This window comes from Dermochelys coriacea, chromosome 22 (genome assembly GCF_009764565.3).
Source record: "Dermochelys coriacea isolate rDerCor1 chromosome 22, rDerCor1.pri.v4, whole genome shotgun sequence".
NCBI lineage: Eukaryota > Metazoa > Chordata > Testudines > Dermochelyidae > Dermochelys > Dermochelys coriacea.
In genome coordinates, this window is record NC_050089.1 from 14623662 (window position 1) to 14646938 (window position 23277).

General features: G+C 45.0%; 1 protein-coding gene across 9 annotated transcripts in view; it reads left to right on the forward strand.

Moving 5' to 3' along the window:
• The window catches only part of NCAM1 (neural cell adhesion molecule 1), a 251770-nt gene that overhangs the window by 189786 nt on the left and 38707 nt on the right, over positions 1-23277 (forward strand). For 3 of the 9 annotated variants that reach the window (XM_043500815.1, XM_043500819.1, XM_043500817.1), the window contains exon 15: positions 14208-14210. The exons of the other annotated variants lie outside the window; for them this stretch is intronic. In XM_043500815.1, coding sequence (XP_043356750.1) covers positions 14208-14210 — 3 coding nt within the window. The remainder of the gene's footprint in view (positions 1-14207; positions 14211-23277) is intronic. 9 annotated transcript variants of the gene reach the window in all.

Consider the following 23277-nt stretch of genomic DNA (forward strand, 5'->3'; position numbering starts at 1 on the left):
AGGGCTGGGTCTCCCAATTGAAGCTACAGGCTATTTTCATTGCTTGGGGGCTAGGGGAGGAATCGGGTGGGTGTCAGAGAAGCTGCCATGAGAATGTGTTTGAAACTGCAGGAAGTAGGGAAGGTTATTTCACTGCGCCACTGTTTGCTCTGTTAAAATGTTCACCTGCCTTGCTCTGAATCATCTCCCTCTGTAAGTGGGATGCTTCTCTGCAGCCTGGGGCCTCCCCTCCCCACCTCGATCATGAGCAAAAAGCCCTGGAGTCAAAATCAGGTTTGATTTTTGGAGGTGGGATTCAGTGCGAATTCTGCCAGCTGGGAAAAAGAGAAAATAATGACATTCTGTGTGCATGAAGAAGCACACTGGAGCCAGAAAGGAAGAGCTGATTTTTACTTTATATGAAGTCCCTTCCTCTTTTATATCTGATCCCAGCCAAGGACTTAAGATCCTGGGTCAGCCCGAGTTGACTACTTGTGAGTTCCTGCCATGCTCCCCCATGGTGTTTGATGTGGCGTTCACCCGCTTCGTAAGGGTGTGCCTGAATATGTCCACAGGCATCTCCTGCTCTCCTGACTCTGCTCAAGCTAACAATGCTTTGCAGGCACTGTCATGAATTCAGAGCTGTCTCCTCCATGATGCTCTAGTACACTACCACTGATCATTCTGGAGCTCCTGAGAGTTTTGCACAGTCCCATAGGTAGCCACACTCCTGATCATCCTGACTATCAAGCCCAGGAGCACTGAACAGTGCAGGTTCTACAGAATGGAGCAAGCATCATATTCCAAGAGAACCCAGTCCCATAAGAAAAGCTTCTCACCTTGTTGCAGTAATCCCCTTGCCTGAGCCCTCTCCATTGAGTACAGCACCTGTTGTTTTGAATTTCTAGCTCCATGGTCTCTGTTGCCTCTCCATCTCTTTGACATTTTTGTTTTTGGGTGTATCTCTTTTCTTTTTGTCTGTGTTCCATCTATGGAAAACTACAGGCATTCCTCATTCACGTAAGTGCCTCGCTGCATCTTTCCTTCTTTCTAGCCATCCCTGGAATGCTCTCCTAACATGCCAGAGCTCTAGCATTTAATGTAGTTTTTTCTCCCTCTCCTTGTCCTTAGGAAAAATGTAGCCCGTACTATCCATCTCCTAATAACACTGACCCTAGAGTAGCCATTCTGCTCTGCTTAATGTGGCTCTCTGTTGAACTGAGCTCAGAGGCCTGTTCCCGTTGTACAGCATGCAGTATCAACGATTTGTCACTTGCAATGATTTTTCTAAAGGTAACGGCACTGCTGGATCAGCATTTGCGGAGTAGAGTAGCAAAATGTTTCTTGGTTAGCACTCATTAACATTTTTTAAGTTTTCATGAATTTTAGACATTCAGAAAACAAACAGCAAATAGCTTTAATGTTTAAGAAGAATTTTCTTGTTTTTCAGCCAACTCAGAAATTTTAAAAAATCTGAATTTTTTCAAAATTTGGAAGTAAAAGGGGGGAAAAAATTGAGAAAATGTTCAGTTCCCCCCCCTCCTTTTAACAGGCTCTGTTCTTAGTAGCACTTACAATCCTCCAGCAATCAAATGGATTGCAGCCACTTTCCCTTTAGTGCACAGACATATCTCCTTCTCCACCAGCAAAAATCCAAAATTAACTGAAGAAAATTAATGATGGGTTTGATGTGTTTGTTTATTTAGAACACTTAGGTTTATCATCCTGGCTTAGACAAAAAGTATTCATCACATATTCCATAGCTATTCCTGGCCTTTCAGATTAACAGCATGGCAGTGAGGAGATGCCACTTCAGTTGGGTGAGAATTGCAGTAGCAGCTGCTTGCTGTATTACGACATACCTCCTCTGGTGAGCTGCTCCAGTGGCCATAATTATAGTGGCAGCCTTTACTGGGTTGTTACCACCATGTTTGTGTTCTCAAAAACTTGCCAGAAGATATTGCAGCTCCCAAAAAGTGTATCAGTAGATATATATTGTGAAATTCTGGCTTCACTGAAGTTAAGAGATTGGCTGTGGACCTCATTTAGGGCCAGGATTTTACCCACAGGATTCTTGAGCTATTGGTGGTGAAATACTGTGGCCCTCTAGGAAAATCGAAGTTTGGGTAGATCACTAGATGGATCAGTGGGTTGACTAACAGATAGATCTGTATAGAGATGGTTGGATAGAATTTGAGATTGTACCAGTTACAAATAGGATAAGGTCAATGGGAAGAAATGTCATACCTATTGTGATTCCTGGACATGTGTGCAGAATTCTGCCAACATTGTTTGGAACCTATAATTTTAGCAGAAGTAATTTATACCTCATATAAAGTTAATCACAGTTAGTATTATATCCATCTAGCAATTGGTTTGGCAGCGTGTTCTGAATTGAACAACAGCAGTGATATGCTGGGGACATAAAGACACAGGCACTCAGATCTCTGATGATGAATACTGTAAAGGGGGGGAGGGGGACTGAATTAGGCAGCAAAAACGGATATCAAAAGCCATGCTCACGGTCATATCTCCAGATATGCCTGCCAAACCACTTGCTCATCATCCAGTGACAATTCTATGGCTCTTACAACAGCAGAGTTAAATCACACCTGTAATATGGCATTTTTCCACTGTGTTTTAAAGTATGGAGCCATCATCTAGAATTTGGTTTTCTGGACCAAAACGTACCTTCTCCTGTTTGATGGGACAGAGCTGCAGGTGCCCTGGCACGTCAGCTGACACAGGCTGAAACATACTCGTGGTCATGGAGTTTTCACAGTTTAATCTGGACAAATGCACCGCTTACCTCTTGCAATGTGATTGTTGGAGCAGACGAGAAGATGGTGATGGGAGACCAGGCCAGAGGAGGAGATGTGAAATGATGCGTGGAGGTTGTTCCATGTGAGGGAATAGCATGAAAGAAGGAACAAAGTGTAGAGTGGTGAGAGAGGAGGATAAATTATGTCAGAGGTTTGGTCAGGACTGCTGTCGGGTTCTCCTGTAGGTCGTTGTAGAAACACCCATGGAAATGATGATGGATGACCACAGAGACTTGCCGTGGTGCAACTTCATAGAGCCTAGGTTAGGCAGGCTGGACACAGTCATCTGTCCTGTGATTGTGTAGACAGGATGGCTGAAATCTGTTGTGAGGATCGAGCACCTGAAAGTGCACAAAATCTAACCAGAATAGTGATTTAACACGCTCTAATGTTCGAGCCCAACTCCGCAACCTTGATGGTGAGTGGCATGTACTCACACAGGCCACCCCACTGTGTTCATTGCGACCACTCTGGGTAAGCACCAGATGTCACTTGAATCAGGTGGCAGAATCAGTCCCCTGATAAGGAATGAAGATCAGTGCCTCTAGGGAGCTGAGGAAATTAGAGCAGACACTGGACAAGCTCACTTAGCAGAAGAGCTCTGAGGGGTTGGAGCATCATTATTGCAATACCATTTTCTTTTCACTCTTTTCCTACCTGCTCCCATCCCCTTCTCTGCCATCCCACCTTGCTCTGAGTCAGGCTCAGAGTTGCCCTCCTGGTTTTCAAGGTCTATCATGGCTTTGCCTCAGCCAACTTCTCCTGCCTGTGAACAGCTCCTTCCACCTTGGCCTCCTCCCTGGCAACTCTCCCTTGACAGTGGCACTCCACTAACTAGCACCACCCTATCTGTCAGAAACCCTGTCTCTCCCTCTGATACTCCTCCATCTTTCAATCTCTCTCTGTAACTTTACTTTCCTCTTCAGCTTACAACAGACTCTTGTGTTTTCTGTGATTGTGGGTGTGAAGGTGGCTCCATAAGAATACACTGTATTATATTACCTCAGGGGCTTTTGAAATGGTTTGATTTGTTCATGCAACTGATTGAAGATCAGACCAGGAAAGACCCTCTGGGATTTCATAGTCTCACAGTAGGGAGTCAGCAAGGTTTTGGGAAGGAATTTCACATCAGCTTTGCTCTTCTAAATTATTTGGGAATATTGTGGCAAAGGGAAGCCAAGGGAATGCTGTTGGATGTATGTGATGCGCTGAGGTTCCTTGGAAAGCAGGGCATGGTGCTGCCTCCTCGGGTCTTGGGCTGGGGACTCAACGTCGTAGAAGGAGTAACAAAAAGGAGTCTGAGATGGATACTGAGGGCTACAATCTCATGCCTTTATTCATCCTGAATAGGACTTTGTTCCATGAATAGTCTTCGTCAGCCTGGTCCATGCTAATATAAACACATAGCATGGGGTATGTAAAATATTTAATTACACCATTTTTTGAAAACTCAGCATGACTTCCCCTGGTGACAGGAAATGAGAAAAATAGAACCACACCTGACAGTTGCTAGTCACAGTGAGTAAAATGTTCAGAAATGCCTACGTAACTTGTTAATAGTACCGTTGTTGTAGCCTTGTTGATCCCGGGATATTAGAGAGACAGGGTGGGTGAGGTAACATCTTTTTGCTGAATCAACTTCTGTTGGTGAGAGAAACACCAGACAAAGAGCTGTGTAAGCTCAAAGGCTTGTCTCTCTCCCCAGCAGAAGCTGGTGGTCAGTGAAGGAGAGCTGCAAAAGAACTTAAAAAGACTAGGATAGAATAGTCCTTGACATCAATGGAACCACTTGTGGAGTAAAGATGGCCTTCCACATGAGTAAAGAGATCAGAATCTGGCCCTCGATAGGAAGGGAGGAAGCAATGGCTACTTATCAGTCAGCAGTTTTTCAGACAGAAAGTGAGTCCTGCAAAAAGAATGCTGTAAGCCCCCTACCACTTATTTTTGTAGGGTATTGTGTAACTGATTTGCAAGATGATACTGACATAAGATTTTCAGGTTTGCATATGTTTCTTAAATCTAAAGCCGATAACGAAGAACGTGTCACTCCTGACAAATACATTATATTCTGTCTCTCAATCCTGATAAATAAGTTAATTCAAGTTAAAGACCAGTTTCTTGACAGTTCTTGCATTGCTACTCAGTGGGAAGAAGAACAGAAAATGTTCTGGTTAAGCCCAGTTCCATTTCAATATCTGAAGTTGCCCCAGGAACAGTAGCCAATGCTCTTAGTCCCAAATGCCCTTTTTGCCATTTAGATAAGTTTGCAGAAGCAAAGACAAAATGCTTCAAAAAATCATCATCTCAGTTTATTCTTTGAAAGCCATTGAAAACGTCATTGATGCGAAACTTAAAGCATATTTTTAAACTCCAGGAGCAAACACCTTTATAGAATAACAAAACATGTTTAAGTTTGTCACTATTTTGTCCTGGGGTTATGAAAATATAGTGGTGGTGACACCTCTCCAAATGTGCTGCAGTGAGTCAGTCAGCCCTAGTTAACCATGAAAGAAGTGAGATGGCAGCGCTTTTAAATGGCTTGTGGTTTGAGGGGTAGCTTAGCAATAATGTTGATATCCTCAACCACGTCTTAAATTAATGAGTTTAAAGAATTAAAGAACAAAACAAACCACTTTAACTGACTGGTGCAGCTGGGTCATATGAAGACCTTCCAGCCAAGAGCAAGCTTATGAGCTGTGCAGCTATGTGGGGCTAGTGAGCAGAGAGCTATCTCAAGGAAAGGCTTTACACCTGTAATACAACATTTTTGACATCTTAGACCACTACTGATATTCTAAGAACTTTTTAGAGTGGATTGTGGAGGAGGCAGCATAATGTTACATGAATACACCCCCTAAGAAGAGTCAGTGAACAGAAAGCACAGGTGCAGATTACTACATAGTTACTGCAGATGCCACCCTGACTCCCTTGGTGACTAACACCATCATAACTCCATGCGGGAAATCTCATAAAACAGCAGTAGCCTATGGGCATTCTTGACCAGGTTGCAAGTAGCATCAGGATTGCTAAAACATACAAAACAAAGCTGTTTACTGTAGTCAATTCCAACCTATTCAAAAAGATTGATCCCCCAATTCATGGACATTGGTGAGATTGAGGACTGTCCAAGGTGTTCAAGTCTCCAGGCTATTACTACTCCAGCTGTTTTTCATTAATCTAGTGTATACTTCTTGAACTTGGAGTGAGAACTGCAGCTGCGTGAGATAGAGCTGAAGTCACTGGTCAGATCCCTTATGGGACAATCCAGTGAGCTCTGGAATTTTCAAGGAATAAAATGTGATCTTGGCCATTGGACTGTATCCAAAATTCTGTTTGACACCTCTTTGCCCAGTGGGTTGGAAGCTCCCGCCTTGGCGCTAATGCATTCTGTATTAACACATCACATCAGGAAAAGCTGATTCTTGTGCCTTTGAATAAAGCAGGACATGCTGGTAAATGGGACATGTTCTTTGACAGCTGTCTGCTGTGTGAACTTTGTTCGCATTAATACACTAAACTAGTTAGATCATTAACAGAGCATGTAAGAACGAAGCTGTTCAAGGCCAAATGCCTAAAATGAACGTATTTGGCCACCAGATTACGTGCATTCTGTTACAGAAAGCATCAGTGATCTGAACCTGTACTGTGATACCATTAACCAAGAAGCAAAGCTGGCTGGTGACAAGCCATCACAGGCTAGACACCCTCCCTACTCTCCCCCCCCCCCCGCACAGGGTCCCTGAAACCATCTAAACATAGCAACCAATTTCTTCCATTTTTTTTTAAAGTATCTGCTATCAAATGTTGCCAGATGGAAAACAGACAATCTGCTTGATTAAGAAGATATTGATTGCAGTTTGGAGAGAGTAAGGGGAATAAAGATTGGAGAGTCAGTATTGTTAAGATTTGTCACTAAATCTTTCCTCAGTGATTGAGTTGATAACCTTTAGAATTTAATTGCCTGAATGTTACTTCTTAATTTGCTGCATTGCTGGTGAGCGAGAAGGAGAAAGTAGATAGTCATGGAAAACCCCTGAAACACAAAGCTTTTGCTTTTGGATGACTAATTATATATTATACTTACTATTCATTCTGGAAATTAAAAAGAATAACTGTTACTATGTTTACATGCAGAGAAATCTGTGTTAATTGTAATCTCATTGTTTGTTCAACTAAATCCATCTGGAATAAACGTGGAAGGTCTCATATGGATAGATTTAGCATACCATTTGAGGAGTCGGGTCTAGTCTGACATAGAGACCACAGCATGATTTCTTTCAAGAGACCTGATGGACAGGAATGCTGGAATTGCATTTTAGTACTAGCCAAAACTCTGTTTTCTTGCTTAGAATTTCTGTTTGAATGTCAAAGAGATACGGTTTTGTAATGTCTACTGTTGTGATGATTGCGTGAGGTGTTTTTTCTCACTAATCACCAGAATAAATCAGTTTCTCCCTAACCTTGAGGAATATGGGCCCCCAGATCATTAATAGTGTAACAGTGCACACACACATTGTGGTGCTGGAAGGATGCCTCTGGTTTGGTTTGTTGGTTGCATACTCCCCCACCCCCCCAGATTCATTTTTAGCATCCCTCCTCGCTGTTTGAAAACAAACATGAGCTGCGTACTTGCCTCACATGTGCTACTTCAGTTCAAGGCCCTTGAGCTTCTTGCTGCAGTGCAGGTGGGGCTCAAAGGGGAACTAAAGTGTTTATTTATGCCTTAGTTTAAAAGAACAACACTTTAATGATCCCAGACCCACGTAAGGGTTAAAGATTACAAATAAATCCAGTTTAAGACAAAATAAATGATGACACTAGTTTTCACTACTCTGTATCTGCAAAGACCCGAGTTCAGGATTCTGCTTCCCTTATAACACTTGGTCACACCCCTCACCCTTAAACCCGTGGAAGGGGACACACGTCTCTGTCCTGCTTTGTCTCTTATCAATGGAATTGACCATTGCAGGAGTTGACAGGGGCCACATTCTGCTCTCACTTATACGAGGCCTGATGCATTGGCCATGATCTCCATAGCAATCCATGGCCATTGGTTTGGGCTCATGGCGTACAGCTTGAAAAACTTAGTGAGGTAAGTGGTGTTCAGTGGAGATGCACTGGGGAGAAATTAGTTTACATTAGAGGAACACAGGCCTTGCAAAATATAGAGCCTGTCAGTTTCCCTTTAACAGAAGGCAGCTTTGTCTTTCATTCTTCTCTCCTTATGCACAGGCCTGTCAAAAAGTCCTTACCCCATGGGGATCCTGCCATTTCACTCTTTTCCTGTTTTCCTTCCTTTGGCTGCATTTAACAAGAATTTCTTCCCCCCTTTCACCTTCCTTTTTCTTTCTTTAGCAACTCTGTTGCCCCTCCCTCCCATTTCGCAGACAGTGAGTATGACGGAAGCCTTGGCTTTGCTCTGCTGTGCTCTGCATGTGTCTCGCCACCAGCTGTGGTGCAATCTGCCTAACATCATTTCTTTTACTTGGGTGAAGACTAAACCCTCTCAGTAAAGAGACTGCGGATAGCATAAGCTGAATTCCTAAGCAGTAGACAAGGAAGGCAAATGGGTACTAAACCTTCCAGCCAGATGGAGGAAGAGAAATCAATAGAAAGATGTAGAGTGAAGTCATTGGGAGTTTTGCCATGGTCTTCAGTGCGACCTTTTGCCCCTAGCATTTTGCATTCCATTCCCACTTTGTCGGGGTATCCTGCTGGTGCGGTCAAAGGGTAGTTTCCGGAGCTCATTTTGGCAAAACGGATAGCAAGAGAGATTAGCGTCTTAGCCAAAAAGGGGAAATACTAAAATGATCAACAGTTAATGGCTTGTGCCTCCCTAACCCTGCTGCTAAGTTGCCTCCTTGGGCTGCGGAAGGAAATCATTTCTTTCAATCCTGTTTGATCCTCTTAAATCTGCATCATCAGATTTAGGCTGTGAATCCCCCTCTCCCATCTCATTCATGGCTCAGGTCAGCAAGACTGATGACAGCATGAGAAAGGAGGAGGAATTAAACCCAGGCTTAGCTGCCTACACACCGGCCTGCAGCACTAGCTATGGTGCCCCAGGGGGAAGACTGTCAGCTCCTCTATTTTTTTAAAAAAAAATAAGGATGTTACATAGTGTTATAAAAAAAAAAATCCCTCCCAACTGTTGGTCATGCTGTGGCCCCTCTGGCATTTAGAAATGGAGACTTGTTTTGTTCTGGGTCCACTGTTCCTAGCGATCCGTGCAGGAGTGATGCTGGCATTCGTGCTCATGCTGACTGCCTTTCCTCTCTGGTGTGCAGTGATGAGTGCTGTTCATAACATTTGTAAGGGGCTTTGAATCTTTCATTCCTCAAAGATGCCACTTGTGCAATATTTTATTGCTTCCTCTAAGCAATTTTTTTTTCTGGAGAGTGAAAGTGAACTCTGCCCTTGGGACTTCACCTCTTTAGATTCTGCCTCAGTTCCCAGGAAGGCCATTGTCTGGAAGAAAGAGAGGGGAAGGGTATGAACAAGCAGAACAGCGGAGTTTAAAGGAGCCTGGAGGTTGTAACATTAACAGCAGAAGACAGGCCATGTTCCGTTAGAGCTGAGCTGGTTCGTGTAGCCCTGCCTTGTGACCCAATGCTGCTTGCCATATGTGTGGCAATACTTGGGTATAATAGGGAAGTAAGGCGGGAGGTTTGCCTGCTGCTGCTGCTTTGCCACTGTCTGTCACAGCCAGCTCTGTGCAAAAGTTATGTTTCAAACCCTGTAAGTCAGCCTGAGGTCATTGAGAGGTTTGTGATGCTCCTGAACTCACTGGCATTGGTATCATTGAGAGCGGGAGCTCAGCGGGAGTCCATAAGGGACTGGGCAGAGAACACCCAGTCACATTGCATGGGACAACAAATATAGAAGAGATAGAAAGTCTTTTCTTTGGGGGAAATGAGGGTGAGGAAGAACCATCTCGGAGGGGAGGCTATCTCATAATTGTCCACTGTGGGGTCCTTTTGCACCTTCCTCTGAAAAAGCAGGTATTGGCCAGTGTCGGAGACAGCATCCTGCACTGGAGGGTTCCTTGGCAATTCTGATGTTGGTGTAGACAGAGCCAAGTTTAGGGTGAACATGGGCTGGGTTTCAGAGAATCCCAGAGGATGATTGTTTTGGGTAGAAACCATGTGAAACTGCAGCAGCTTTGTCTGGCTCCTTTGAGATTTGGTTCAAGCTCAGAACTCTGGGGATACAAGCATCCGTGGAAACAAAGCCATTGTGAAGGTCCGTGTGAGCCCCTGCCATCTCTGAGAACCACACAGCTGCATTCACAGCCTTACTCTTCTGAAAACAGGGAAGAGCCCCTTGTTTGTCTGTGGAATTCAGATGTTGCAGTGGGGGTGGGAAATCCTAGCACTATGCAATTTGCATAGAAACCTTTATCTAATATTTATAAATGTGGGACATGGATTGTGTGCAGCCCTGTCTGTCTCCTCCTCATTAGGCTTCATTTCTCCTTATCTCCCTCCCCCCCGATTTTTATTTTCATGCTATGCTTCACCTTTACATGTCCTGTCCTATCCTTCCTGTTTCCATAGCAACCCAGCCTCCTACCAGATCCGAAAGCACAGAGCAGATGAGTGAGTAGACTGGAACTGCTCCCCCTTGGTCCTGAGTGTTGGTTGTTACAGTGTAGATCTTCCATCATCAGCAATCAAAACACATGCCTTGTTATTTTGATGTCTTTTAAGGCTTAAGCAACAATCTGGCATTAATGGATGTGTGAGCATGAGGGTGATAAGGCCCCAGCATGTTCCCCCCCCCCCCCCCCGCCTCCACTCCGTCATCCCAAGCATTTGTTGGAAATTGCAAACACAGAGTTTACTAGAAACACAGGGATTTTTAGTTTTTAAAAATCAAACAGTGTAAACTAACATTTAATGAACACATCCACTCACTCCCCAAAGGATCATTTTCCGTCAAGCATTTTGAGGAGAGGGTTTGAGGGGAATCTAGTCAAAACTGAAGTGGTGGTGGTGATGATGCAGGTGAGAAGGAAGAGGAAGATTCAGGATGCTGTCTACCATCACTCCCCTTTGCAGTTTTCATTGCACAGCTATGCTGAAGTCATTGGCTAGACCAAGAACAGCACACGGACCAAAGAACAGGAGACAGACTGTCAGAAGGGGAAGGATTGTTTGCAAATAGAACATCAGGGAGGCAGCTCATGGAATGATTTTTCTCACCATCTATACTGCATTGGAATGGTGAAGGAAGCACAGGGAGGTAGGAGCACTTCCTCATCAGGAGGGTTGGGATTCTCCCAATGGATCAGTCTGGATACTTACATGACCCTCATCACCCTGGTATCCAAGCACCTCCAAATCATTTATGGATTTTATCCTACAAGAGGGGAATACTGTCCCCATTTTACACAGAGGGGAATTGAGGCACAAGCTTGAATAAACAGCTGCCACAAGATCAGTCTGTAGCTGAGCTGGAAATCCAGCTCAGGTTTCCTGAATCCTAGTTCAGTGCCCTATCCACTAGACTGCTCTTCCTCATGGGCCTAGATACTCCAGTGACAAACCTGAGCAGAATAACAAAAACAGCTAAAAAGAATAGTGGCATTAGTTGATTTGTAGACAAAAAAAAAACAAACTGCTTTACTGCACAGTGACTGGCAGAAAGGTAAGCAACACACAGGCCACTTCACTAAACTGGGATGTCAGATGCATTTTGCACAACTCATGTCTTCAGGAGCTTTGTAGCATTTCACATTCCATACCAATCGAGGCAAATATTTGCAATACAATCTTGGGAGATGGGGCAAGATGATGTAGCAAAACATAGCTATATACTCTGCAAACACTGAAGTCTCAGGCAGATATGTGCTAGCTTGCTTTGGTTTTCAATAACACTGTGTGTGTGTGTGTGCATGTGTTGCCTGAGATGAAGCCATGTTTATTTGCAGTGGGTTGGAAGCTATGAAGCAGATATACTAAAAGCATGAAACACGCATCTTTTTTAGGGGAGTTGGGAGGATGTTCAGTCTAAAGCTGCGAGAAGAGGGAAAAAAACATGCTGTGTTTCACGAGCCCTGTCTTTGGTCTTGCATATAGCATGGAATCGCCTTTTCTCTGCCAGTGAATGTAGTTAACAGTTCCTTCCTCTCAGTGTCTTTCTCGTGCGTGTAATGGGCAGAATTCTAATTTCCAATGCTTTTAAAGTGGGAGATTTTCCATTTTGTAGAAAAGTATTTTTTATTTCACTCACACTGTTTCCCTGGGCTTTTTTGGAGGGGTGATAAGTAGTGCTACTAATGCAGTTTTTTTTTCTTGCGGGAAGCAAGGGTTGATTGCAGCCCTTTCCCTAATTTCTGGACTCAGATGCAGTTAGGAGATAGAATTTCCTGTCAGAAATGCAAAATCTTTTAGTGTGGTTTAATAGGAAAATGGCTTGTTTCACATGAAACATGCAAAATGTTAGTTTGTGTCAAACATTTTTCATCCCAAAAAATTAAAAATATAGAGATAAAGTCTCTGTTTTTTACCGTGAATGGGAGTTCAGCTTTTTAGATGTGTGCAGAATCCTACCTCTTATTGCCTCATTGTCATTAGTTTATTCAGTTCATTTATGTAAATAGCAGAGGTGTTCGCTTCCATGCTAAGCTGTTCTACAGCACGTTAATGTGCTGTATTCAAAGACCAAAAAAATCCCAGCTTGGCAACAGCCAGCCGTTCCAGAGGCTAGGCATCATTTTCTTACTGTTAATGCTGGTACAGCAGCTCAAGTATTGCCCTAACATTTTTTCAAACAGGGACTGGGTGAAATTAAAGGCCAACCAATTATGAGAATAGCTACTTAACACCCCAGTCCTAAAAGCAAAACAGAAAAATGAACAGGGGGGCCTTATCCAAAGCCCCTCGAAGTCACTTCGCTGTTGACTACAGTGGACTTTGGATGTGGCCAGATGTTTTGGAGTTTGTTTTGTGCAGGATATGGAGCATACAGGAGGAGATTTTTAAAATTTTTAAAATCTTAATTTAAAATTAAGGGATTTAAGAGCATGTCTCCACTGACTTACAATGAGACTTGGACTTTAATTCCCTTAGGCATGTTTGAAAATCTGCCCAATAGTCTCATCTTGTGGTTGTACCCCTCTGTGATCACAGTCACCTGCAGTAGTTGCAATCCATAGGAATAATGGGGTGAGATCAATGGGAATCCAGAACTTCTCTACAACTGTTGAATTCCCTTCCAGAAGAACTGAGAATGACCGCTAAGCTTGCCTTCAGGCTGCAGTGCAAGACCCAGGAACGTGCCATAATAACACATACACATGAGATAATGAGGGCTCAAGACCCCATGATTGAAAATACTTTGGGCAGTCAATTTTCTTAGCTCCATCCTGTGTGATGCAGACATGGCCATAGCGACCCATGTATCCATGACCTCCAGATTCTCACTACATACTCTACCTGGAAATGAAAGATCAGACTCCAAAAGAATTCCATCTGGTGCAGAGAACACAGCCATGGCTGGAGCAATCATCCAGTGCCCTGATCACCTGGTTGACTGCCCACCAAGTACATGATAAAGGTCAAGGTTCTAGTCTTGGGGTAAAATTTTCAGAAATGCGGAAGTGACTTGGGATCCAACATCCCCATGGCTTTCAATAAGACTTGTTCTCCTAAGACTTTGAGGCATTTTTTAAAATTTTATCCTCAAATAAAGTTCTCACTAGGCAGGTTATGGTCTGATCTCTGAGGCTACTTCTCCTGTCCATGACCAAACAATCCACAATAATTGTAGTGCAAAAGAATAATAAGCTGAGATGATAGGGAATTTGGAAACATACCCTCCTCAGCAGCTGTCCTACAGCCATGGAACTCCCTTCCAGAAGAACCAGCACTGACCACAAAGCTCCCCACCTCCTTCATGAAATGCAAGATCTGTGAATTTGTCATAATAATTAATACATATACTTGTAATTTGTAAGCAAAACCTCTTCTTTCAGAAGGCAGGCAGAGGAGTGTATCTGTAGTCTGCCCACTTGGATTTCTGTAATAGTGAGCATGGCATAATTACATAGTGTGACAAGATCGGGCCAGATGGCTACAGGAGAGTGATAGAAAGCAGATATATTAGCCCCTGGGTAAGGTAACAGGGAAGATTCCAGAACAATCAGGAACTTTCTGGAAACAATTAAGTCAGAGGATGATTAGAACACCTGCAGCCAATCAAGAAGCTGCTAGGCAGGCAATTAAGGCAGGCTAATCAGGGCACCTGAGTTGAAAAAGGAGCTCACTTCAGTTTGTGGCATGTGTGTGAGGAGCTGGGAGCAAGAGGCACTAGGAGCTGAGCGTGAGAACGCTGACTGTTGGAGGACTGAGGAGTACAAGCATTATCAGACACCAGGAGGAAGGTCCTATGGTGAGGATAAAGAAGGTGTTGGGAGGAGGCCATGGGGAAATAGCCCAGGGAGTTGTAGCTGTCGCACAGCTGTTCCAGGAGGCTCTCTAGACAGCTGCATTCCACAGGGCCCTGGGCTGGAACATGGAGTAGAGGGCGGGCCCGGGTTTCCCCCCAAATCCTCCCAACTCCTGGTGAGACACAGGAGGAGTTGACCTGGACTGTGGGTTCACGAAAACGACCAAACTGAGGGCTGCTATGAATCTCCGAGGCGAGCAAATCCTCCAATAAGTGCAAGACCCACCAAGATAGAGGAGGAACTTTGTCCCAACTGGGGTTAGCAGTGGGATCTAGTGTCCACAGCACGGCGGAAGAAGGAGGGTGTTAAAAAAAAAAACGGGGGAGAGGTTGTTGGGTTTTTTTTCTCACCACAATGGAGGAGGCAGTGCGGGCACTGATACAAGCCACTGCTGCCCAGCAGGAGGCTACTTGTGTCCAGGCAGCCGCCCAACAGGAGGCAGAGCGTCTGAAGCAAGAGACTAATCGCCTGCTGATGGACCAGGCTGCTCAAGACCGGGCTATGTTGCGGGAACTGGTAAATCAGGTAAAGGCCCTTACAGAGCTGAACCGCACCCATGATGGGACGCAGATCATGCAGGCCAGCAATTGGCTGCAGAAAATGACGCGGGAGGATGATGTAGAGGCATACCTCCTGGCCTTTGAGAGGACAGCCCTGTGGGAGGCTTGGCCCCGAGAACAGTGGTCTGGCATCCTGGCTCCATTCCTGTGCGTGGGGAGGCCCAGAAGGCCTACTATGATCTGCCTGAAGAGGCTGCGGCAGATTACCCCCAGCTGAAAGCAGAGATCCTGGCCAGATCTGGGGTAACGACCACAGTGCGGGCCCAGCGATATCATGAGTGGAGGTACCAGGAAAACAAAACCCCGCAGTCCCAATTATATGACCTCATCCATCTCGCATGAAAGTGGTTATGAACTGAGTCCCAGAGTCCGGAGGAGATACGAGAGGTTCTTGTCATCGACCAGTACATGAGAGGACTACCACGAGACCTTCTCGCCTGGGTAAGCCAGAACGAACCCTCCACCTACAATGAGGTTGTCGTGCTGGTAGAAAGGTGAAGGACAGCGAGGGAGCTCACCCAACCAGTTAAGGAAGAAGCATCCTGTGTTAAACTAGCAGCACCAAGCCCTAGAGCTCGGGTGATTGGGCCACCAGGAGAGCTCCGGTGGAAAAAGAGAGGGGCTGAAGGCCCACCAGAAGCCACAAAGAGTTGGAGCACTGAGGGGGAAGAGGATTGTGATGTTAGACTGCCCAAACCAAGAGACCAGGGAACACCAAGGGCTTCATACAGATGTTACACCTGCGGGGAGTGGAGACACATAGCTGGACAGTGTCCCAATGCTGAGGAGCCTGTGCAGTATAACCTGGGATCTGGGCAGACCTGTGCTTCCTAATCCACCTTGTGGGGGGTCTCACTAACCCCACATATTTACACCAGACCAGTGAAGCTAAATGGAGTAGAGACCACAGCACTGGTTGATTCGGGGAGTGCTATCACACTTGTCTGGGAGAAGCTCGTGAAGCGTAGTCAGCTGCTGTAGGCTAAGTGTGCGGGGATAACATGTGTCCATGGGACAGTTGGTTATTACCCCACCATCCCAGTAAAAATCAAGATTCAGGGGAACACTACTGAGATAGCAGCAGGTTTAGTCCTAAACTCCCATACTGGTACTCATAGGGAGGGACTTGCCAGGGTTTGGAGATTACTCCCGGTAGGGGAATTGGAGAAAGGGGGAAGCCCTGAAGTTAGTGAGGCATCCACAATAGACTGTCAACCCCCAATCTTCTCTGAAATATGCCCAGATTTGTTCTCCACTCCCAGACAGGGTAGAAGGTCGAAAACGGAAAGGAGGGCAGCTAAGGCCTTGGGAACCCGAATACTGGCCCAAAGCCAGAGGGTCGCTCTCGTAGGTAGGCGGACCCGAGCAGCTGAAAAGGAGGCCACCCAGGAGGGAGAAGTACCCAAGTCTGACCCACACCCTAATGCCTCTGAACCAGTAGAGGCAACAGAGACAGGCCCCCTCGATCTCGGGCAGATTAGCCCTGGGAGAGGAAATTTTGGACAGGACCAGGCTGAAGACCCAAGGTACGACAACATTAGGAAATAGATGGGGTCCCCGTGGAAGGGAAAACCCAGGGACCAGGACCCTACTTCATAATGAAGAAGAATCTCTTATCCCGGGTTGCACCAGTACAGGGGCAGAAGGTACAGCAGATCCTAGTACCTCAAAAACACCAGAATACTGTATTAAGTCTGGCCCATAGTCATCTTTTTGGGGGGCATTTGGGGGTAGAGAAGACCCCGGGACGGGTCCTGCGACAATTCTTTTGGCCCAGAGTACGTGAAGAAGTGCAGAGGTACTGTGCGTCCTGCCCGCAGTGTCAGCTTCAGAGTCCCCGTCCCCACTTGAGGGCACCTTTAGTACCCCTTCCCATCATAGAGGTCCCCTTCGAGCGAATAGCCATGGGCCTAGTGGGACCCTTGGAGAAGACAGTCTGGGGCTACCAATATAGACTTGTCATTCTGGATTATGCTACTCGCTGCCTAGAAGCTGTCTCCCTGTGGAACACGGCCTCTGAAATGATAGCTCAAAAGTTGGGTAGGGATCTTTGCCCGAGTGGGGTTACCAAAGGAGATATTAACAGACCAAGGTACTCCATTTATGTTGAAGCTAATGAAGGACCTCTGTGTGCTGCTCCAAAAACGTACTCTGAGAACTTCAGTCTATCATCTGCAGACCGATGGGCTGGTAGAAAGGTTTAACTGACCCCTCAAGGCAATGATAAGGAAAGTGGTAAGTTGGGACGGGAAGGATTGGGACACCCAACTACCCTACCTTATGTTTGCAATCCGGGAGGTACCTCAGGCCTAAACTGGGTTTTCCCCCTTTGAATTATTATACGAACACCACCCCCGTGGCATACTAGATATTGCAAAAGAAATCTGGGAAGAGGAACCCAAAGAGGGGAGAAATATAATTGACCACGTGTTGCAGATGCGAGAACGGAGAGCCCGGGTCATCCCTATTGTACGGGAACATTTTGAAAAGGCGCAGGAGGCCCAGCGAACCCATTACAATCACCAGGCAAAAGTCCGACAGTTCCAACCAGGGGATCGGGTGATGGTGTTGGTACCCCCAGCAGAAAGCAAGCTTTTGGCCCAATGGCAGGGGCCCTATGAGGTGGTTGAACCCGTGGGGGAAGTAACCTACAAGGTGCGGCAGCCAGGATGCCGGAAACGAGAACAAATTTATCACATTAACCTCTTAAAGCCTTGGCACCAACGAGAGGCATGTGTAGTGGCCCAAGTGACCCCGATCCAGGGAAATAACCTGCAGGAGCAGATCAGGATATCCACTGATCTGACACCAAACCAGAAGGAGGTAACTGAGATGATCAACCGATACCAGGACGTATTTTCAACCAAACCAGGCCGGACCACCGAAGCATATCACTGTATTATCACAGATCCTGGGGCAAAGGTAACTTTAAGGCCCTATCGGGTCCCAGCGGCAAAAAGGGAGAAGATCAAGGCAGAGGTAAAAAGGATGTTGGAGCTGGGAGTCATTGAAGAGTCCCACAGTCAGTGTTCAAGCCTGATTGTGTTGGTGCCCAAACCCGATGGTACCACTAGGTTTTGTAATGAATTTCGCTGGCTGAATGAGATATCCAAATTTGATGCATATCCCATACCCCATATCGATGAGTTAGTTGACCGCCTGGGCAATGCCCAATTTTTGACCACCCTTGATTTAACAAAGGGATACTGGCAGATTCTCCTTGCCAAAGATGCAAAAGAAAAGACTGCATTCTCTACCCCAGAGGGTCTGTTTCAATATACGGTTTTTCCTTTTGGACTGCATGGGGCACCTGCCACCTTCCAGCGTCTTATGGACAAGCTCCTATGGCCCCATACCAGTTATACAGCGGCATACCTGGATGATGATGTGGTTATTCACACCCCCGACTGGGAAACCCACTTAGAAAAGGTGGAAGCGGTTCTGGACACGCTAAGACAGGCTGGCCTTACAGCCAATCCAGCCAAGTGTGCTACAGGGCTAGCCGAGGCTAAATACCGTGGCTGCATTGTAGGAAGGAGCATGGTCAAGCCCCAATGAAACAAACTAGAGGCTATCCAAAATTGGCCCCGGCCGAATCGGAAAAAGCTAGTCCGGGCATTTCAGTGTGTGGTGGGGTACTACCGACGATTTATTCCCCATTTTGCTACCAGAGCGAGTCCCCTGACAGACTTGATAAAAGCCCGGGGTCCAGACATGGAGAAGTGGACAGATAACGCAGAGAAAGCATTCATGGATCTACAGTCAACCCTCTTCAGTAACCTCGTGCTTATAACCCCAGACTTTAACAAAGAATTCATTTTACAAACAGATGCATCTGAACTATGATTGTGAGCTGTCCTATCGCAGATGGTCAGATATGAAGAACACCCAATACTCTAACTCAGCAGGAAAATCCTCCCGAGAGAGCGGAAGTATGCTGTGGTTGAAAGAGAGTGCCTAGCTATGAAATGGGCCATGGAAACTCTACGTTATTACTTTCTGGGACGACGGTTTACCCTTGTGATCGACCATGCACTCATCCAGTGGATGCAGTGAAATAAAGAGAAGAATGCAAGGGTGACCAGATGGTTCATGTCCCTACAACCTTTCCAATTGACCATACAACACCGGGCTGAAAGCCACCATGGCAATGCAGATGGCTTGTCACGAGTACATTGCCTGATGTCCCAAGTTGCCCAACCCCGTGGTGTTGAGCCGAGCGGGGGGATATGTGACAGGGTCGGGCCCGATGGCTACAGGAGAGTGATAGAAGGCAAATATATTAGCCCCAGGTTAAGTAGGTCCCTTTCCCCTGGATAAGGCAACAGGGAAGGTTCCAGAACAATCAAGAACTTTCTGGACACAGTTAAGACAGACAACATGCTGATTAGAACACCTGCAGCCAATCAAGAAGCTGCTAGAATCAATTAAGGCTGGCTAATCAGGGCACCTGAGTTGAAAAAGGAGCTCACTTCAGTTTGTGGCGTGCGTGTGAGGAGCTGGGAGCAAGAGGCACTAGGAGCTGAGCGTGAGAACGCTGACTGTTGGAGGACTGAGGAGTACAAGCATTATCAGACACCAGGAGGAAGGTCCTATGGTGAGGATAAAGAAGGTGTTGGGAGGAGGCCATGGGGAAATAGCCCAGGGAGTTGTAGCTGTCGCACAGCTGTTCCAGGAGGCTCTCTAGACAGCTGCATTCCACAGGGCCCTGGGCTGGAACCCGGAGCAGAGGGCGGGCCCGGGTTCCCCCCAAATCCTCCCAACTCCTGGTCAGACACAGGAGGAGTTGACCTGGACTGTGGGTTCACGAAAACGGCCAAACTGAGGGCTGCCGAGAATTTCCGAGGTGAGCAAATCTACCAATAAGCACAAGACGCACCAAGGTAGAGGAGGAACTTTGTCACAATAGAAAAAGATTATAAAAATTCTGTTTTCTAACCATTGCTTCTTGCCCAAGTAGTAACATGTCCTATCGTGCCAAGTAATAGCATCGAGAAGACCAATGGCTTGATTCTCAGTTATATTAAGGCTACGCTGCAGGGTGCATTGACTTTATTGGAGTAAATTATTGTCCCAGTAAAGTTTAAAGGGGACAATAATTTGGACAGAGGGAAACCAAGAATAGGTTTAGTGGCCTCCAGTCCAGCATTCCCTCCTGTCTTGGATTCCCTCCTTGTATAATCTGTTCACTTTCCCTTCTCCATTTAGCAATGTCCATGTCTTCCTTGTGCCATATGTGTCATTAACTTTCAGTGCAAATCAATTCTGCCCTCGCCTCACTCATGGACGGCCCCATGTCACATTATCACTGGGATTTTTTGGTATGATTTGTTTGATCTATTTCTGAGTCTTTAGGCTGGTTTCATTAGATACAGCTTATGTACTTTCAGAACTCATTGTTGGACTTAGCAAGTTTTGGTTGTTTTTTAGTGATTAGTAACTTCAGCCCCAGTAATAAATGAATGGATTTTTTTTCTTATTATTAAGAAAGATTTTTGTTCCTACAGAAATCGAGGCTCAATTGATACGAGATGCTAAAGTCCATCCTTGCTAGACCATTGACGATGACTGTTTCTGTGTCTCCTCTTGTGCTTGGGTTGTTACTGAATAACATGTCTTCCCTTTTTCTTTTCAACAGTCTTGTGGATTCCTTCTGCTGTCCAAGTTCGGGGACAACGGTCCTTCACTTCAATAATGTTTATTCGCTCCTTGACTTGGTATTAATAAGCAGTTATGCAGCTGTGCCTAACGCTTACTGGTGTCATAACTCAGTGTTTTCTCTGGTTTAATATTCTTCTGTTTCCGGGAAATTTTACTGTCTCCCCAATGTTTCTTATATATACTGGCTAATTTTAATTTTGTTTCTGTTTTATTTAATCTGTAATTCTGTTGTTGATTTTTTCCCTTGCCCATTGTTTACATCAGTTTTTTAATTTTTTGTATTTTCCATGTGACCTCCTCCACTTTCCTTTCAACCAATCATGTGCGTGCGTATCATGTGACTTTGTCATGTGGCTTGCATGGTGCTGATGATGTCGTCCACGCTGGTGAACAGAAGGTAAAAAACTTTGTTCTGACTGGTTGACTAGATCTCAGGGGAATTAAAACCCCCCAGCAATTAGGGACCTCTAAATTCCATTACTCAAAATTTCTTCTGTAAACTTTTTGGAGAGATTGCTCACCACCTGTTATCTGCATGTGAAGAACTAAAAGCCAGCCATCTGCACTGAGCTAGAAAGATAGCTTTATGTGCAGAAAACCTATGCTTAATCTTTTGATTCATTCAGTGTGAGAACACAACAGAATCAGCAGTCTGGGAACACTGTAACCTTTGGAAGCATACTCTGGGTGAAATCCTAACCCTATTGAAGTCAGTGGGAAAATTCAGATTGTTTTCAGTGGGGATGGGATTTTGTCCTCTGAATTTTACTTAACGCTTGTATGAAAATATAGGCCAGATCCTCAGCTAGTGTAAAGCAGCATATTCCATATGATTGTTGCAACATTTTGTTGACCTTTTCTTTGCAAATACAATTCTGATAATGATTTTCTTTAGATGACCCTAATTTTTTTAGCCTACGAAAAGGCACAAAATAAAAAGCCTATGAAAACCCCCCAAAAGCTAATCAATTTATAAACATAAAATAGAACTTTCTCTTATCATGAGAAAAGCATAAATGTGGCAAGAATGGAAACTGTTTTAAGAAACCTATATTGATACACACACACACCCATAATCAGTGCCCAAGCTTTAAAGTTTGTACATTGGAAGTAATGCCATTGAAGTTATATTTTGCTGGTCATCACCTGCCAAAGTACTGTATCCTTCCTACACAATATCTGTCACAGTCAGGAAAGGGAATTAATCCAGATCAGAAGTCATTTAACAGTTACAGCAACTGGTGGTCTCCAGGAAATCAGGAAGCAAACGATTGATCCTTGCAGTTAAGGAGATAAAATTACTTCTAATTAAAGCTCATGGCAGCCAGAAAATAATTAATTTAACATTGTGATTGTTGCAACCTTACTTAACACTCCATGCACACTGTAAAGAGAGGGGGAAACCCCTGCTTTTCTGCTTCCCTGGTAAGGCAAACAAATTGTTTGGAAACTCACAAAGCAATTGGCTTTTTACCCATTAACTCTAAATCATCTTATTGTTTTGGGTCATTGCCAGGAAAGCATTTGGGCTGGGGTTTTACTAGGAAACAAAACTAACACTAGTAACCTTACCACATGCATGGAAGCAGTCCCTTCCTTTTCCCCCAATGCCCTAAGCCCCTCATCCCGCTCTTAAAACTGTTTGGGCGACATCCATGAAGAATGAAGACTTCGCTGTCTCGTTTTGCATGTCCTTTTGTTCTTGTTTTGTTTTTCGTTTGCTTCTCTTGTGTGCATTACGGAGCCTTCTTTCCTATTCTCTTTCTCTCAACCCTAGTGTATTTACTACTTCTGATGCCTTTGATTGTGTAGATGTGGCTGCTCTGTGTTTCAAATTGTGGCAGCCTTTGTCACAATTTAGTCCCATTTACCTGGTGGCTCAGGGGTAAGGAAGTGAGCTGCTCCTTTGATCTCATTTTGCAAAAAATGAAATAGATAACCAGACTATGTGTGCTGAGAAATAAAGATACTGGATCTCGCATTAGTGCCAGATGGCTGAGTGTTTTGACTGATGATACTGGGTGCCTCAATTTTCAGGTGCCCAATTAGAGCTGTCTTAAAGAGCCTTGCTTTTCAGAGGGCAGGTATTCAACACTTTCTGAAAATCAGACCCATTTTAGCCATTCAAGATAGAGCAGTGGACTGGGACTCGGGAGATCTGGGTTCTGTTCCTGCTCTGCTAGTGGCCAGCTGTATGACCTTGGGTAAGTCATGTCACCTCCCTGTGCCTCAGTTTCCCCATCCCAATAAAAAGGGGGAAAAGATATTTACCTCCCTTTGTAAAGCACTTAGAAATCTACTGATGAAAAATGCTATATAAGAGAGAGGGATTATTTACAGTGTCCCAAAGTCACTGGCCTTTTCTGAAAATCCTGATCACGTGGGTCCAACGTGAGATCAAAGAAGCACTTGATTTTTTTAAAAAAAAGGCAGCCTATTTAACATAGATATGAGGAAGCATTTTTGCAGGTTGTGGGATTCACTGCAGCAGGATATTACTGACGCTAATTATTTAGGAAGAATCAGAAAAGAATTCAAAAACGACATGACTAGGAATGATATCTGCACTACATTAGCTATGTATAAAAGCTAAGACTGAACTTTTATGCTTCATGATGGTGCAAATGATCAGCATCTTGGGATAGTCAAAAATGCCCCCTTCACACATCTACAGCCCTGTAGAGTTGTCCAGATGCATTATGAAACATCAGGTGTGGGCCACTGTGGAAGTGGTAAAACAGTGTGGCTACAGCAATGATCTGTTCTGAGGTGGTGGTGCCTGGAGTAAGAAAGGGAGCTGATT